The sequence below is a fragment of the Leptosomus discolor genome, chromosome Z, assembly GCF_034619465.1.
Source record: "Leptosomus discolor isolate bLepDis1 chromosome Z, bLepDis1.hap2, whole genome shotgun sequence".
In the NCBI taxonomy this organism is placed as follows: Eukaryota; Metazoa; Chordata; class Aves; order Leptosomiformes; family Leptosomidae; genus Leptosomus; species Leptosomus discolor.
This window is the reverse complement of record NC_141419.1, coordinates 28,551,589-28,569,604: the sequence shown is the minus strand read 5'-3', so window position 1 is coordinate 28,569,604 and position 18,016 is coordinate 28,551,589. Positions and strand designations below refer to the sequence as shown.

The window sequence follows — 18,016 nt, the reverse complement described above, 5'->3', positions numbered from 1 at the left end:
TTCAGTTATTTCAGTGCTTATTCTTCTATATGCTCTGGGATAAACCTCTAGATTAAGAAAATATATTGCAGTTATTATTAGGTGGGATTAAAAAATTGTCTCCTTGGTGGCCCAACTCCATGGCTTCAAGATGTACTCATCACTGTAGAATTGCTACTTGTTTTCTAAATGCAAATGTAATGCAAGTCCGGGGAATATGTGTTTTCTTTGTATACCATTAAAGGTATACACAGCTTTTTCAAGCTAGGGTAGAGGTTGCTATTCTAAACGTATTGTACTGATGACATCATAATGAAGGGGGAAAGAAAGGGCATGCCATCTGAATAAAGTATCCACAAAATTTAGGTTGACATCACTCAGAACTTACTGGAAATCACATGGATGTGATCCAAGTTTGTTATGCTGTTGAAGAAACTGCTGTAGTTTTGTATGACTAGAGTAATGCCAGCCCGCTTTAGTCAACAGCAGAGTAACGTTAACTAGAATAGCAGGGTTTAGCCTCTCAGCCCTTTAACCTTGAAGCTTACTTTGCTTTCATAAAGCACTAAATTAACACCATAGCAAAGCATCTCAAAGGTTTATGACTGCACCAGCAGTATTTCATTATGCTTCTTTTCCTTAATGCTATCCAATATTCTCAGCTTCATTGCTATACAGGATTTGTTCAGATAAAGTCCAGTGTCCACGATGACTAATTGCAGATCTGTGTTCCAGATGGTTTGATTACAGGATGTGTTTAAAGTGACTTTTCAAACATTCTGTGCAGTAGTAGGGCTCTTAAAAAAAAAAAAAAAAACAAACCAAAAAACCAAACAAAAAACAACCAAAACCCACCAAACAAAAAACTCATCAGTCTTGCATTTCCAGGCCACCTGACAGTCATTACGTTCTCAGGTTTGCTGATGTTAATGTCTGTTACATGTGCACCTGCTGTAGATGTTGTTAAGTTCCTGTGCCACGCTAGACAGAGAGGGTGATTAAAGTAGTAAATAAATTGTACCTCAGAGTAGAAGACTTGACTTTATATGTAGAATGTTTACTGTTAATTTTACTTTCTTGATGGAAGCAATCAGGGACAAATAAGCCATTTGCATTGCAAGTCTAGTATAAACATTGTTCTGTGTTTTTTTAATGCCTGGATGAATTGCAGGTGGATATGTGGATCTGGGACTGATGACAATGTGGTGCACGTTGTGAGGCAAATGAGTTATACTGCTCTTACTAAAGCAATGGCAATGAAAAAGCTTGAGATAATCCCTAAGATATAGACTTTCATCTTGTGGCTTTTTGAACTTCATATACTTCAGTTACTGTTAGAACAGTGATGTAAAATAGGTATATGTGGGATTAAAAAATTCGTAGTGCCAGATGCAGAATAAAATATTTAATCCATGGTGGCAGTGTACTCACTGATGACAGATATGCTGTGTTTTGGCTATCCCAGGCATGTCTCTATTATTTGTGCTTTGCAAGCCTGGGATGAAAGGCAAATGAATTTGGTTTGCAAACAAATTTGTGGCTTCACTAATCATAAAGATATGAGGAATTGATTTTGCTGTAATGTTACGTCAAGTGATATGATGTCTTCTCAATACTGAGAATTGCATCTCAACCTTGAAGAGCTGCTATGCCACAGGAATATTGCTACAAGAATTTGTCATATTAAACCTTTTTAAAAGTACTCCTATAAAAATTACTACAAAGTATAGTATACTTTGGTAGATCTTCCTCTGGCATCAGCAAAGTTGTCTTAAAACGATAACTCAGAATAGTAAAGGCACTAGGCAGCACTGTTAACCAAATGGGAATTTCAAACAAGTAGGACTCCACTTAGCTTTAAACGTGACTTATGTGACTTTTTAAACATAAGTGACTTTTGGTGAATGAAAAGCAAACAAATGATGGCTAGTTTTGGAAGATCACTTAAATATTCTTCAACAAATCAGTTACAGAAGTGTTCGGAAAGATTTCATGCAGATCTGCTTTCTTCAGAATTTTGCAGATACTTTTGTTCAGATTCTCTGCTAGGAACAAAGGGAACAGCTTCTTTTTACAAAATATGAAGGTGTACCCATTCACTCATTCAGATAACTGGTCTTTTGAGTTTTCTGGGAAAATAATCAACTTGAACTAAACCAGAATTTTGTAGCAGTTGCTGTGATCTGAACACAAAAGCAGCCTATGCCGTAAACATTGTCAGGCTTTCCAGTCTGATTAATTGTGTAATGTCTACTTATATTGGAATATGAATGTGTTTGTTTTTGAAAGCCAGTATTTTCAAAAACTGGGGCCTGCATTTAAGGTATTAATGTGATAATTTGATTCCTAACCACATGATCTCATTTTCAAAGTTTTGGATACAAAGCCCACAAATTCTTGGCTTATGTTCATTGCAGGAAACAGAGTCAAGAAAGCAAAAGGATTAGTATCTGTTTTAGATTACCTCCTTCAGTCTTTTGTTCTTTAGATGAGGGAACATCTGCAAGAGTGTATCCTGTTAAATTTGAGTAAATCCTTACAAGCTTGATGTGACTGCTAGAAGTACAGTGTCAAGATAGTCAACATGAATGGTTCCCTGCTAGGTCCTGAAGATGCCTTGAGATTGTGATGTTTTTACATCAAAATAGCACATCTGCATTTGTTAGGCTGACTTTAAAAGAGCATAGCTCTTTTTTCAAATAGTGACAACAAGTTTAGGTAGTTCATTTCCAATTTGTGATGACATACTTCATTCTATAAATTTAGATAAGAAATAGCCAGTTTTAGTTCTGGTCTTTGTTATGCAGTCACTGAAAAGAAGGAAAGGAGGGGGAAGGAAAGAGAACAAATACATCACATCCACAGAACTCATAAAAAGTGCTTCTTTCTGTAGATTTCGGAAAACGATTTTATTACAAATCACTTTTGTGACATGTGACCTTTCATTCCATAATAAAATCCAAGTACAAGTTGTCACAGTTATTTTGTACAGGTTATTACATTGTATCTATCAGAATTGCTTATGTAAAATGGTTTTGTGCTCTTCTAGGCATGTGTTAGTTTTTCTTATCTGTTGTTGGGTAATTTTTTGCCATAAACATTGTGGTTATGAATGTGACAAGTAAAGAAAAAAGCTCGTAATGGTACATGCACTGAGAAGGAAACCACCAAAATACAGAATCTTTCCTTCCTCCTAGCAGGCGAATGAAATTCCCCTTGATGTTAAAGGAGGGACTTCAATTAACTGTGGTGGGCACTAGGTAACATCCTGTGTGTACCTTTGCCGTACATTAAGGCTTTTGTGTATGATCCTGCCTTGGCTCATAATGGATTTCAGCAGAAAAAGTACTGACTAGTGTAGGTGAACTGTAGAACTTCTAGGTAACATGACCCCATTTTGTGTTAGACACCATTTTGTAATTCCAACATGTAACACGTTCACCACTTACTGTGACTACTCCTTAATGACAGAGTGGCATGGGTAGTAACCAGAAATTTTCATTTTCTTATTCTTGTCTGCTTTAATTTAGGCTATTTGACACTGAAGACTGTGGAAGATATTGCTAATTTCAGATACACTGTAGGTCACTGTGTATAGCTGTGTAGTTTGCAAATGGAATGATAGACCAAACTAAATCAAGAAATTTACACCCTCATTTTGGGCTAAATTTTTTTCTGTTACATCCAAATCTTGTGAGCTGTGCTCTGGTAATTGGTGAAACTCTTGAGTTGACACCCTTACTTGGTGGAATAAACATTTTCATGTAGTCTAAATATATTCACTATTGTTTGATCCAGCCTCACGAGGACAGGACTAGATATTTGGCTATGTTTCCTGAATTAGAATCTTAAGAGTCCCAATACCCTCAGGTACATTGCATTACAAGCATCTGAATTTTTCTCCCATTCCTCAGTAGTGGTTACTTTAAATTATGTAACCTCTTGCCCTTTTTTTTAAGGTGAAAACATATGTCTATATTCACACAGTATGAAACCTGTGGATTCCTCAGACCATCTTTCTGTTTTCACTCCTGTTCAGGCAGTGCTGAATAAATGATTGTTACATGGTGTGTCTAATGTATAGTCTAATGTAATGAGAAGTCTCATTACAGGGACTTCTTAATGACTTGACACAGCTCCAGTGAGGTTTGATCCTGTATGTGATACGTTACTTACTTCATAAGATGGAGGGAGTACATGGAGAGCTATGCCCTAGCACACAGATGCTCAAAAAAGGAGCTGGAACAATTTAGAAAAGGGTTAGTGCATCTATGACTACATGCCCAGTATACTCAGGTGCACTACCCATAGGTGAACTGAAGACTGCTGTAGTACTATTTGTGTACTGCCTTTGAGACAGCGCAGAGAAGTCCCAGCAGAGGTTCTTGTTTTGAGCTTGAATTCTGTGCCAGGACAAGTATTTTTGATCAAAGATGCTTGTAATAGTACAGCCTGACTGGGTGCAGCAAGAATAATCCTTTCTCTTCAGCAGTGCATATAGTATATAGTGTGGACTACTTGGCTTTCTCATCTCTGTTTTCATTTTGTAGTACTTTGTCCTAATAAGCTTCCAGTTGCATGTTTCCTTAGGGGTCAGTCCTACCTCCCACATTACTTATGTTCTCTTAACTCATTTCTATGATAATCTTAGAAGATTAAATGAACAATCTTCACTACTGGTTCTGTGGAATCTTAACCTGTGGCTGAGTAATATACTCTTCATTAGGGAAAGCAAATTTATTCCTTGCCACAGTTACTCTAACGCAGTGTGGAGATTAATCTTCCCTCCTACTTACATACTGGGACCTTTGCTAAAACTAACAAATTTAATGAGATGCTAAATGTAACTGACTTTAAGGCACAAAGTTAACTTGTGTTTGCTTTTGAAATATTGATTTTCTTACACTGGAAGGTCATTTGAATGTCTTCTAGAATTACTGAAACGTGTATTGATTTCAGGGTTTTTTATTATTATACCTACTCCATGCCTTCTACTTTGCCCTCTTTTCTATTAATAGGTAACAGACTATTCGTAGGTCTGATACATAAATTAATAAATAAATAAAGAGCACATAGAGATAGAAAAGACTACAAATACTGAGGAAGATATGCAGAATTAATGAGGAATACACCTCGATTAAAAAAACAAACAAACCAACCAAACCAAAACCACACAAACCCTAACAATTACATTTTAATAAAAGGATAAAGGTGACTAGCTGGGGAAAAATTAATTCTCCTGTAATACTCTGTGGGAAGTCAGAAAGCCCTCCTTGCTTCATACATTTAGGAGGAGATTGGACAAACTGGTAAATGGACAGGAGGGAGCAATTGTGTTGCAGGGAGATGGGCTGCATGACATAATAGAATTTAGTGATGGAAAACACACACGATTTTCACTTGGAACATTATGGACTCATAGCTGACAAGCTATTAAAGTGGAAGGAAAGCATCAAGGTTACCAGAGAAACACCACTTTAATCTCTCTCCCTAGCGTGCGAGCGGGAGCTGGGAACATAGCTTGGAGTTGCTTGTTGCAAGAAACGCCATTTCCACTGACAAGTATTTCCTCTGTGGATCTGCTGACGTGTTCTCTTCGCGCTTTTTGCCCCCCACGTTTGAGCAGGTGCAGCGGTTTCAGGACATGCCGTGGTTTCAGCACTCGAGGAAAAGGACACGGCCCCTGCTGTCCCAGAGCCCACGCGCTCCCCTCCCGCTCGGGGGACGATTCCGGCGGAGCCCTCCGGACCGCTCTCGGCCCCGCGGCCGCAGGAGCCTTTTCCCGCCGATCGGACTCTTCCGTCCGCTTGCATCTGGCCCGCCTAACACCCCACCGGCGCCCTCCGGGCCCAGGAGGCGGCAGAGGGCGGTTTCAGGGCTGCAGGCCGCGGGTGCCGTGGGCGCGGTGTCGGACCGCCGGGCCGCGGACTGACGACTCCGCTGCCCGGACAGGGCCGGGCCTTGACCCCGCGGCGAGGCGGCAGGCAGAGCGCAGCGCTGCCAGCCCAGCTCCCGCCCGGCCGCCGCTCCCTACCTGCGCGCCCCTCCCCACCGCGCCTGGCCTCTGCCACCAATAGGCTGTCGGCGGCGGGTGCCGCAGAGCTGGGGGCGGCCAATCGGGAGCCGGAGAGGGCGGCGGGCGCGGGCCAATGGCGGGTGGGGGCCGGCGCGCCCCGCGGGGCCGGCGGCGACAAAGGGCCCTCAGCGCCGGCGGGCGGGAGCGGAGCTGAGGCGGGCGGCCCCGGCGGCCCCCTCGGCCCTGCCCCCCCCTCCGCTGCTTCTCCGGCCCTGGTTCTCGTTCGAAGGGAGACAGGGTAGACGTGCTTGGTTCTTTTCCAGGCTGCCAAGCTTGCGTAGGTCATAGAAACACAGCGCAGCGGTTTAACCCCGGTCCTTTTCAGTATTTAGAGCCTGCCGCTGACCCTGTTTGGAAGAGCCGTTTGTCTTTCGTCTGTCACACCAGTTCACCCCAGCGTACGAAACTCTAGTAGCCTTATTGTAATGGCAACTTAAAACTATATGGGGAACAATTTTCTAATCTGCTACAGAGAATTTTCAAGGAAATCCCTTCTTCCCTGGTACCTCCGCTAACAACACTTCAAATGCTTCCCCGCTGTTAAAAGGCCTCTGAGGAAATAAGCGGCTGGTTGCGTGTTTACTTTACCTTGGTGCTGCAGAGAGCGATCGTTCTAGTGCAAAATTAGAAATCACGCTGGTAAGACAAAGCAAAAAGACCGGCTGGAAGCGTTCTGGCACGATGCCATTATTATATCTCTTAGAGAAACGCCACAGCTCTAAGAAGGGAAGTGTGGAGGAAAAACAAGTCACAAAGCTGGAAGCCATGAGCCCGTGTCTTCACACCTCTCATAAATTGGAAACATTTTGCATCATGCCTTTCTTTACTGGGCAAAATGTATTTTTTATTTGAGTGTGCATTCTAATCAGAAGAGATGTCTGGTTCAATACTACTACCTGGTGTTTATCTGCGGAACTTAATGAATTAAAGGGGTCATTATGCTGGCTGGTCCATAAACAAGATGATAAATTATGTGAAGAAGTGTTTGAGGGCAACCTGAGAACGTTGGAATGACATCCCCCACATTTATTTTATTGTTACGTAGGCTATCCTTACCATGCGCATTTTTACAGGAATAATTCAAACAAACCAAAATTAGAAGTCTGATATAGGCGGGCAGACAGATTGTCATTTAATAAAAGTCATAAGTGCAAAGTAATTAAATTGCAGTACATTTTAAAAAGAATGCCTTCTTTCTGTGTATCTGTATTGCAGTTCCTCTTCGCTTTACTGGATGGTGGCAGTTTCATGTCTAGTCACTTGCTTTCAACAAAAGAAAAAGCAAGGCACATAATACATGTTTCCATCTATATTTGCTGAACAAAACTTGCAATGCATGTGCGTTTGTGTATTTGTGTCTTTGGATATACACAATTTCAAATAAATAGAAGCATCATTATCATATGGTTCAAAGCAAAGCAGAGTCTTCTCAGTCACCTACTGATTTAAACACAGTAACTGGTGCTTAGTTTATGCTGGCTGGCTGCCAAGCGAAAGCAATTATGTGCAATAATAGCAAAATTAAGAGGTGAGTGTTGCTGTTTTACAGCAGGACATGGCAAAACCCATTTCCTTCTGTCAGCTGTATCTTGATTACACACACAGTCACACACTCTCTCTTACACACATACACATGCGCACGCACACTCTTGATCTTTGTTGTTTGCTGTCTTTCCTGTGGGTTTTAACTTGAGGTCACTGAAACCAGAGAAGTGGAATAGTATAGACCACAGCGTTTGAAAGCAAATGAGAATAAAGCTCTCACTTTGTGGGGAAGGAGAGAAAAAATGAAAAAAGAGCAAAACAAAACCTGTACTCCAATTATTGTTCTAACAGTGATAATACTTTGTTTTTCTCCTGCTGGCAGGTGTCCTAGTGGTAAATGTTACATGGCGGAACAAGACTTATGTGGGAACGCTGCTGGACTGCACAAAGCATGACTGGGCCCCTCCTAGGTAGGCAATCATTCTGAGTCTGTTTTTTCTCTGCTGTATTTTCACCCCCAATCTCTGTCAAGAGATTGTACAGAGATTAATAAAACCCAACTGGTTGTAATTGGAAACATGCACCAGTGAAATGAGTAATTCTCTGTTCCACGCTGAAGGTGGGGTGGGAGTTTTGTTTCTTTTTGGTTTGTGTTTTTGAGAGGGAGGGGGAATTACATGGGATTCAATCAGAGGACAGTTAATTTAAAAATTTATTTCTGTAAGTGTGGAAAATTTTTCTCTTCGTTGTTCTAATTAGGTGGTCTTGTTCTTACCATTTGTCCTTTTCAATCGGACTGTCCCTTTGAGACTGTAACTTTCTCATTTGGCAGAAGGACATCTTTAACGTGTATGAAGGTTCTGTTATGGGAAGTGTTGTTGGTTTTGTATTTATTCTGTTCACAGCTCCTGCTGATGAAATCTGCTCTTGTTTATATAGGTTTTGTGAGTCTCCAACAAGTGACCTGGAAATGCGTGGGGGACGGGGCAGGGGAAAGCGGGCAAGGTCTGCTGCAGCTGCAGCTGTACCTGGGAATGATGCGAGTTTTGCAGAGTCCAGAGGACTTCAGAATAAGAATCGAGGTGGTGCCAATGGGAAGGGGAGGAGGGGCAGCCTTAACTCAAGTGGGCGCAGGACACCTCCAAACTGTGCTATGGATGAAGTCAAAGCCAGCCCCTCATCCACAAACAAGAGGAAGACTAAGCCTCCAATGGAGCTAGATTTAAACTCCAGTTCAGAGGACAATAAATCTGGAAAACGTGTTCGTACTAACTCTAGAAGCACTCCCACCACCCCACAGGGGAAACCCGAGACTGCTTTTTTGGACCAAGGCTGCTCTTCTCCAGTGCTGATTGACTGTCCTCACCCCAACTGCAACAAAAAGTACAAGCACATTAATGGTCTACGATACCATCAGGCTCATGCACATTTAGACCCAGAAAACAAGCTGGAGTTTGAGCCTGACAGTGAAGACAAAATTTCAGACTGTGAGGAAGCATTGAGTAATGTGGCACTTGAATGCAGTGAGCCAAGCACAAATTTGCCAGGCTTTGATCCACTAAAAGCACCAACATCTCCTTCCTCCATCCCTACCCCAGGGACCCCCAAGGGAAAAAGGGAACTGACCAGCAATGGCCCCGGTTCAGTTATCAGTTCCAAAACTGGCAAGAATTCTGGCAAAAAGAAGGGTCTGAACAATGAATTGAACAGCCTTCCGGTAATTTCTAATATGGCAGCCACACTGGATAATTGCTCGGTAGCAGATGGCAATTTGCAAACTGAAATGCCAAAATTGGAGGCTGAAGGGTTAATTGACAAGAAGAGTTTGGGTGATAAAGGCAAGAAAGCCAACAATTGCAAAGTGGATAAAAACCTTTCCAAACTGAAAACTGCCAGGCCCATTGCCCCTGCGCCAGCACCGACTCCTCCCCAGTTAATAGCTATACCTACTACAGCCTTTACAACCACCACTACAGGGACAATACCAGGACTGCCCTCTCTAACAACTACTATTGTTCAGGCTACACCAAAGAGCCCTCCGCTAAAACCTATTCAACCAAAGCCCACAATTATGGGAGAGCCAAGCACTGTAAACCCAGCTCTCGCATCGCTCAAAGACAAAAAGAAAAAGGAGAAGCGAAAGCTGAAGGACAAAGAAAGCAAAGAGACAGGAAGCCCCAAGATGGATTCTAAGCTGGGAAAGCTGGAGGATTCGAAAGGGTCTGGGAAAGACTTATCTGGACATTTTTTAAAGGACCATCTCAACAAGAATGAAGTGCTAGCTAATGGGCTGTCAGAGTCTCAAGAGAGCAGGATGGCAAGTATTAAGGCTGAAGCTGATAAGGTTTACACATTCACAGACAATGCGCCCAGCCCTTCCATAGGGAGTGCCTCCAGGATGGAATGCAGCACTTTGGTGAATGGACAATCTGCCATGGCGCCATTGCATGTGTTGACACAAAATGGTGCAGATAGTGCGGCCGCTAAAACCAACAGCCCTGCTTATTCCGATATTTCTGATGCGGCTGATGATGGTGGCTCTGACAGCAGGTCAGAGGGCATGAGGTCAAAGGCCAGCTCTCCGTCGGATATTATTTCTAATAAGGATGGTGGTGTAAAAGGGCATTCTTCAACCACAGCACAATCGGCTCAAGCAAAAGAGTCCCATTCTCCCTATTACCATGGCTATGATCCTTATTATTCCCCAAGTTACATGCACTCTGGACAGGTCAGTGCCCCAGCAGCCGGGAACAGCAGTACCCCACAGGGACTAAAGATCAAAAAAGAGGCTGAGGAAGAGGCTGAAAAGAAAGAGAAGGCAGAACTGTCAGACACCAAGAAAAGCGAAAGCACTTCCTCTAATTTGCAGCCACAACATCAGTCAGTAATAACGCAAAGACATCCTGCACTTGCTCAGTCACTTTATTATGGACAGTATGCCTATGGGCTCTATATGGACCAAAAGTCCTTAATGGCTTCTAACCCTGCTTACAGGCAGCAGTATGAAAAATACTATGAGGACCAGAGACTAGCAGAGCAGAAAATGGCACAAACTGGGAGGGACTGTGAAAGGAAGAGTGACCCCCCCTTGAAGGAAACTGGGAAGGATGACAACAAGCAGAAGAATATTCCATCTGCCACTATTTCAAAGGCCCCTTCAACTCCAGAGTCCAGCAAAAATAACACTAAAATAGGGTCATCAGTCCCTAACAAAGGTGAGGAGACAAGTAAATCACAGATCCTTTCCAATCACCAGCAGCAGCTTCAGTCTGACAGTTTCAAAGCCAAACAAATGGAGAACCACCAGCTTATAAAGGAGGCTGTGGAGATGAAATCTGTTATGGACTCCATGAAGCAAACGGGAGTAGATCCAACCACAAGATTTAAACAGGTGAGATCACAGGAAATGGGACAAGAGTGTCTTGATTTATCCTTGAGTCATGTGAGATTTTGTCCCCGACTCTGCGGTGTTCTTCTACCTTTCCAGCCAAACAAGCTCCGCCATTCTTTTTTCATACTGGATAGTGCTGTAGTCTGTCAATAAACCTTTCAGTTGAGCTCTTTCAAAAGAAAAGGGAAAAAAAAAAAAAAAAAAAAGGTTTAGCAAGGTGGTGACAGAACCCAGGCTTAAGACCTGAATAGACTATTTTAAATTATATGCATGAATAAAATAGAACTAGATTTCTCTTTTAGATGTAAATTCTAAGCAATTTACTTGGTTCAGAAATGAGAACTTTAAAGCAAAATAAGCAGCTTTCATTGTGAGAGGACTTAAAGTAGATTTGAAACATGGTTTGAAGTGTTTCTTTTTTTTTCTTAAATGACAGTTGGCATTTAGTAAAGATGGGTGAGCTGGTTCTTTGAAGAGTTGGCTTGAAGCTCAGCTCTTTATCTTAACCCAAGGCGACCTTTTTGAAGCGGTTAAGTTCCCCTTCTCTCCTCAACCAACCTCAAGACCCTGCAGACCTACACAATGGATGAAATCCTCTCTCCATTGAAGTCAGTGATAGTTTTGCTATTGACTTCAGTGGAACCAGAATTGCATCCGGTGGCTTCGTGCTGACCTTCCTAGATGTCACATTGCCTTCATTCAAGGCAATGTGACTGTCCCTGTGCGCTGAACTAGAGCCTCAATGCTTGATGCTTTCATGTTCTGGTGTACAGTACATCCCACACTTCACCCTTACGGGCTGTCTTTCAAGATGCGATGGGGTCAGGTGAGTGGGAGTTAGGGAGCTCTAAAGGCAGTGGGACGGTACAGCCCCAAGTAGGAGAAAATTTGTGCTGATTCAAATGAGTATTTGAATATATATATATATCTCCAAGCATCTAGTTGTGTGCTTATGTTTCTGTTCCATGTGCCGTAAATGTGTATCAATTGGAGACAATGTTGACAATTAGCTCTTGCATATCTTGTGTTAGAAAAAAAAGCTTTACTGTTACTGCTCAGTACTGATTTGGTGTAGTCTTGTGAAGAACTCACCCGCTTAATTCTATAACGTGTTTATAAACTGGTCTGTGTAATATATTATGCAAAAGTGTATTTGTGGTGTCCTGTACATGTTCTTTAAACCAGATGGTCCTGATCCTGGAAATACTTATCCATGTGTAATTTTATAAACTTGAAATCAAGACTGAGCTGAAGAAGTCTGCCATAGTGTCTGGCTTCCGCTGATTCCTGAATGTTTGTGATATCAGAGGCATTATTAGCATCTTTCTAGCTAGATCAGTTTTTCAGGTTCATTGTTCCAGGTAGTGTAGGTGCACTGGCGTACCATTAGCCAGCTTTAATTTTGTAGTTCACAGGTATTTTTTGCTCTCTAGTGAGAAAATCTCTCTGGACTTCAATTAACATGTTTTATGAATAGTGTGGTCTCAGAACTTTGATACAATGCATATGTATTTCATGATTAAACTAGTTAAAGGCATGAAGAAGGACATAAGATGAAGCAATTGAATTAAATTTTGATAATAGTCTCTTCCTCCTTCTTGGAAATATTGGTTTGGCTTTGAGCTCAATGCACTGTGTAGCAAGCAAACCTCTCCTCTATGTATAGGGAATGTTATTAAAACACGTATTAAAAATACATTAACTGAAGTATGGGAAATATCGATAATGATCTTATTTCAACATCTAAGTTCAGAACAAATATTTTTTCCTTCCATATTAGGATCCAGATTCACGAACATGGCATCATTATGTCTATCAGCCCAAATACCTGGATCAGCAAAAATCAGAAGAACTTGATCGTGAGAAAAAGTTAAAAGAAGACAGCCCTAGAAAAACACCTAACAAGGAAAGTTCCCTGCCTAACCTTCCTGTCTCATTAGCAAGCATTAAAGAGGAGCCTAAAGAGGTCAAGCGTTCTGATTCTCAATCAGTGGATGAGAGCAAGATAAAAAACGATGATCGAAAGACTCCTGTAAATTGGAAGGACTCTCGGGGTGCTAGAGTAGCAGTTTCCTCACCAATGAGTCAGCATCAGTCATATATCCAGTACTTGCATGCTTATCCTTATCCACAGATGTACGATCCCAACCATCCAGCCTATCGCGCAGTCTCTCCTGTCCTAATGCACAGCTATCCTGGTATGTATGCTGAAATTTGCCTTGCACACTAGTTAAGACTTGCACCCTCAAAGTGCAGTAAAGCCTGCGTTTTAATATTTCTGTTGGTAGCTAGAGTAAATTAGAAGCTTCATGGGTGACATCTGTTTTGCTTGTGCTTCCACTAGGGAAGGTTCTGTAGATGAAACTGATTTAATACAAGATGTTCCTTTTATGAACTGTCACAGTTCCCAGCTATAGTTTTCTCAATCCTTGACAGCCTGCTGTTGCTGTTAGACTGACAGATAGTTTATTGCCTATAAAAATATTCTAAGCACTTGCTGTCAGAACCATTATAGTTACTATTCCTTTCACTTAAAGAGGACCCATAAATGTCTGAAATGGCTATCAGCTCAACCCCCTTTATAACCTCCATTCATCAGGGTAAATTAGGTGAAGAAATTGAAGAGCAAAGATACTGTTTGATAGTCATGTGATCCAGTTTTGACATTATCCTCTGCCCTGGCATCCCCTCCTCCCACCTTGGAATAACCAAAAGGTAAAAACAGTCACTTGATGTGGTATTTATTGTTTACCTGCAGGGGCCTATCTCTCTCCAGGATTTCATTATCCAGTTTATGGGAAGATGTCGGGGAGAGAAGAGGCGGAGAAAGTCAATACCAGCCCAAGCATCAATGCGAAATCAACCACTGAGTCCAAAGCACTGGATTTGCTCCAGCAGCATGCCAACCAATATCGCAGCAAGTCCCCTGTTGTAAGGCTTCATTGGTTGTTCCTGAAGAGCGGTACATATGGGGAAGGGTAGAGAACGTCATTTTAAGAAGCACACAATCTGGCATTGAGCTCTGAATACATGATTCTTCTTTATAGTACTGCTTAAAATAAAAGCAATTTATAGTCAGGATGCTTCCGTGGCATAAACTGGAAGTGATACATATAACATAGTTCTGTGCTCAGAGTTCTTCCTGTTTTAAATGAATGAACTCATAGAAACATAGATTTAGAGATACCTCCTGGTGCACAGTTTTTTTGCAGTTAAACAGGACGCTCCTGTTTGGAAACAGATAATGAAATGAGAAGTTGGACTGTGGGATTTGGTAATATTCCCTCCCTGTATTTGCCAAGAAGCCACATCTTTCAAGTAGCAGATTACTAGCCCCCATTTCTAAAGATTTCCCCATTGGAGCAAATACTGTTATTTTACTTTCGGGTAAGTCGGTGCTAGTTTTAATTGTGAGCAGGTCACTTACTCCGATTCTGTTTCTAAAAGGGCTTTCTTGCTATTGAGGCAGGTTTGATCCCCAGAGTGCTTTAAACAGGGCTGAGGGTTCATTTACATGAGTGTTCAGCAGCTAAACTGGGTTGTTCAGGCATTGGCAAGTCAGCCAAGCTTAAGGGAGCCCAAAATTAGAAGTCATCATGCTGGCTTCAAGCTGCAGTGTCTTGCCTCCAAATCTCTGTGCCTTGGAGAATCTTCCGTTAGCCAGCTACACCAGCTTTAGATTAGAATCAAGTAATCCAGTAGTGGTTCTTTTTCTTCAGAAAAAGTCAGCTTCATCATTTGAATTCAAAAGGTTGTTGCCAGGTAGTGGCAAGTATGGTTCTGTTGTGATTTCATCCCTTTTAAAATTCTCACATCGTTTTTCTTTCTCTTTCTATTACTAGCCTGTGGAAAAATCAGCAGCTGAGCGTGAACGGGAAGCAGAAAGGGAACGAGACCGTCATTCTCCTTTTAGCCAGCGGCACCTCCATACACACCATCACACACATGTTGGAATGGGTTACCCGCTTATACCTGGACAATACGACCCGTTTCAAGGTGAGCAGAAGATTTCCAGAGGTGGGATTAGCTTGCCTCATGGAGTTGTTACCTTGACATTGGAAATCATGCCTATGCGAAGCGTTTTGAACAGAGATCCTTTTGTTAAATCAGAAGTGCTTCACATTTAGGAAGAAGGTTTAAAAATTCACAGCATGGATTTACAGCAAATGAATAGCTTCATGCCTGGGAAATACAAGTGTTGTTTCCAAAACCAAGTGTTAGAGCATTATTAAAGATGTACCAGTTAGGCTGTCATTCACGTGAATGTTTTGATTCCTAGTGCAAATGGACATTAGCTGGCTTAAAGGCAGAAAAAAACCCAAACCAAACAACATCCTATTTGTATAATTACGGTTGTGTAAGCAATAGAAGAAGTGTAGCAAAGACAAAAGCTTTTTGTACTGAACATATTTTATGTACAAGGCATTGCAGTCACAAGGGTTTGAGCTTGTTATAATTTGACCGTCTGAAAGAGGACTCTTTGTATTTTGGCAAATACAGTGCACAGAGTTGCAGTCAGGGAAAAAGCAGCACAGTAAGATAGGATTCATTCTCCCTGGGTTTTATACCAGTCTTTGACTGTTTTTCTCTAACCCTGGACTCTATCTGAATTAAAAAGAGATTTCCTCCCACGCAGCAAAGTACAAGCTACCACAATTGGTGGCTAAATGACTAATTCGTTGCTTTCACTTGGTGCCTCAGCGGTTACTTTTCCTATGTAAAAGTCTTGACATTTCTTAGTCTGATTCAGTGATTCCATACGCCTTTTGGGATGGATTATGCTTGTTCGGTAGGAAAACTGTAAAAATGATAAGTTATTGTGAAAGTATTGTATTCTGAGCAGCTGGCATGTCATTTCTGTAATTCACTGTGACTTTTGATTCTTGTTGTTTCCTGGTACCTATTATTTCTACTGAGCTTCCTGTTCAGGAATTCATACAAACCACTTAGCATCATGCAGTGCAGCACTTGGAAAGGAATACAATAAGCAGGAATGCTGTATTTTCTTGTAAAATATCTATCAAGGACAATTCAGTTTACCATATGAGGGCATATTGATCATACTGGGCAGACTGTCTTAACGCTGTTGCCTTAAATATTTGACATTTATGTAGTGTTAAAACCCCACCATTTTCTGATGGTGGGGTTTTTTTGTCTGTTTGCCTTAGAGATGCTTCCTAACATTTCTCTGAGCACAAAAATCCATTAAAACCAGAAGTACATCAGCATTCCTTTGTTTCTTCTTTCCCTCAGGATTGACCTCTGCTGCCCTTGTTGCCACTCAGCAGGTGGCTGCGCAGGCATCTGCATCTGGTATGTTTCCTGCACAAAGAAGGTAAATAGCCAGTGAATCTTAAATTATATACCTTAACATAGAGAGGAGAATGCAAATCATAGATTTTGTAGCCTGATGGTCTGCAGTTCTTTGTATGACAGCCTTTAAGATGAAGAAAAACTCAGGAGTTTGGCTTAATTGTATTTTATTCTCTTTAAGGTGACCTTTTTTCCTTAGTTGTGTCCTTCAGTTGTGACATAAATCATTAAGAAGGAAGAAGTAGTCTTGTCTTCTGAGATTTTCCATAGACCAAATTTTAAGGATTGCTATTAAGATAAAAGTGATTATGAAATTTAATTTAAAATTCAGTTTTTTCATAAAAGGTGTTTAAAGTTCGTGTTCAGTTAGATCCATGTACAACAGGAAAAGTTAAGATTTTATTTATTCTGCAAGTCTGCCTGGTTTGCTGATTTTGCTTTCAGAGAGGTCTGCTTGCGAGTCTGTTAAGAGGTGACATCATGTTTAAGTTACATACTCATTCCATGCATTTGCCTCTCAGTTATTTACTAGCTTTTCAGTAGAATTTACTCGTCAACCATCATCCTTGCTCTTCAAGAGGAAAGACACTCTTCTGTATTATAATGATCCCATCTCAAGTGAAAAACCCAAAGCATCCTTAACATTAGGGTTTCTTTCATTGCTGCCACATTAAGCCTCAGAGTTTAATGTATTAAATAGTACTGTAACGTTCCATGGTTATGAGTCTTTCTGAAAGCTGACTGAAAACAAGTGGCCATGTAAGCCACTTAGCTGGAATTTTTTGAGTGAGAAAGGTTTGTAGCCCTGAAAAGAGCTGATGGATGCTTGGGTCTCAGAACCCAGGAGATAAATTCTGGCACAGGTTAGTGGTTAGTATGTTGTTCCTGGCAGGGGCATGATGAGGACATGGCTTGCTGTCTTTTCTTCTTGGGGTTGAGAGTACTGTGCAGATTTCATTTCATCATGTATCCGAGGTGCAGAAAACAGCCTAGGAGGAAAGGATACTGCATACTAAAACATTCTTCTTTCTCTTTTCAGAGAATGATGAGTTTGGAGATGTACATTGTCATGTGACTGGATCACATGAAGAAGCGCTTTATTACAGACATCAGTTCCATGGTGTTAATTTGAAATGCCTTAATGGCAGGCAAAAACCAGTCATTTCATTTTTGTAAATTGCAGATTTTATCACAGAGTAACAAATGTTGCTGTAATTAGACTTCTGTTTTTATATATATATATATGCGTATATATATATATACATATATATATAAAAATATATATATATTCTTTACTTTTTTTGTATCAGTACCAAGGCTCGCACACACAGGGTCTGCTGCTAAGTTGCGAACCACACAGTAAAAGGAGATATGTATTTGTCATGTTTAGAAAGCGTTAACCGCAAAAGGGTGTTTATTTCTTTTCTCTTCTCTTCTTCTTCCTTTTTTTCCTTCTTTTTTTCTTTCCAATTGTAAATAAATAATGTTATGTATCAGTGTGCCTGAACCTTGCATACCCTTCTGATATTTCCCAAAAGCTCTCAGAGAGGCTAACTGTGATGACACTTTGGTACAATGTAGACGTCTATTTGGTGGCTCCTATTAAGATGCATCAGTGTAAAATGTTACTGTATTCACTGTTTCATTGTAATTGTGTATTGTGAAAAAATATACCTTTGGAAGGCATGGGGATTCTAGTACCACAAAAACTGTGTTGTATATAATGTATAGATTTTAAATGGAGATAATGAGCATCTGTGAATAATGAAATG

The 18,016-nt window shown here is 41.1% G+C and overlaps 1 protein-coding gene across 1 annotated transcript in view; it reads left to right on the top strand.

Annotated features, from left to right (window-relative positions):
• ZNF608 (zinc finger protein 608) overlaps window positions 1-17,420 on the top strand; it is a 79,451-nt gene extending 62,031 nt beyond the window's left edge. The window contains exons 3-9 of the mRNA XM_086479827.1: window positions 7,923-8,010; window positions 8,480-10,931; window positions 12,712-13,129; window positions 13,690-13,862; window positions 14,774-14,927; window positions 16,185-16,244; window positions 17,284-17,420. Coding sequence (XP_086335953.1) covers window positions 7,923-8,010; window positions 8,480-10,931; window positions 12,712-13,129; window positions 13,690-13,862; window positions 14,774-14,927; window positions 16,185-16,244; window positions 17,284-17,420 — 3,482 coding nt within the window. The remainder of the gene's footprint in view (window positions 1-7,922; window positions 8,011-8,479; window positions 10,932-12,711; window positions 13,130-13,689; window positions 13,863-14,773; window positions 14,928-16,184; window positions 16,245-17,283) is intronic.
• Window positions 17,421-18,016: the final 596 nt, after the last annotated feature.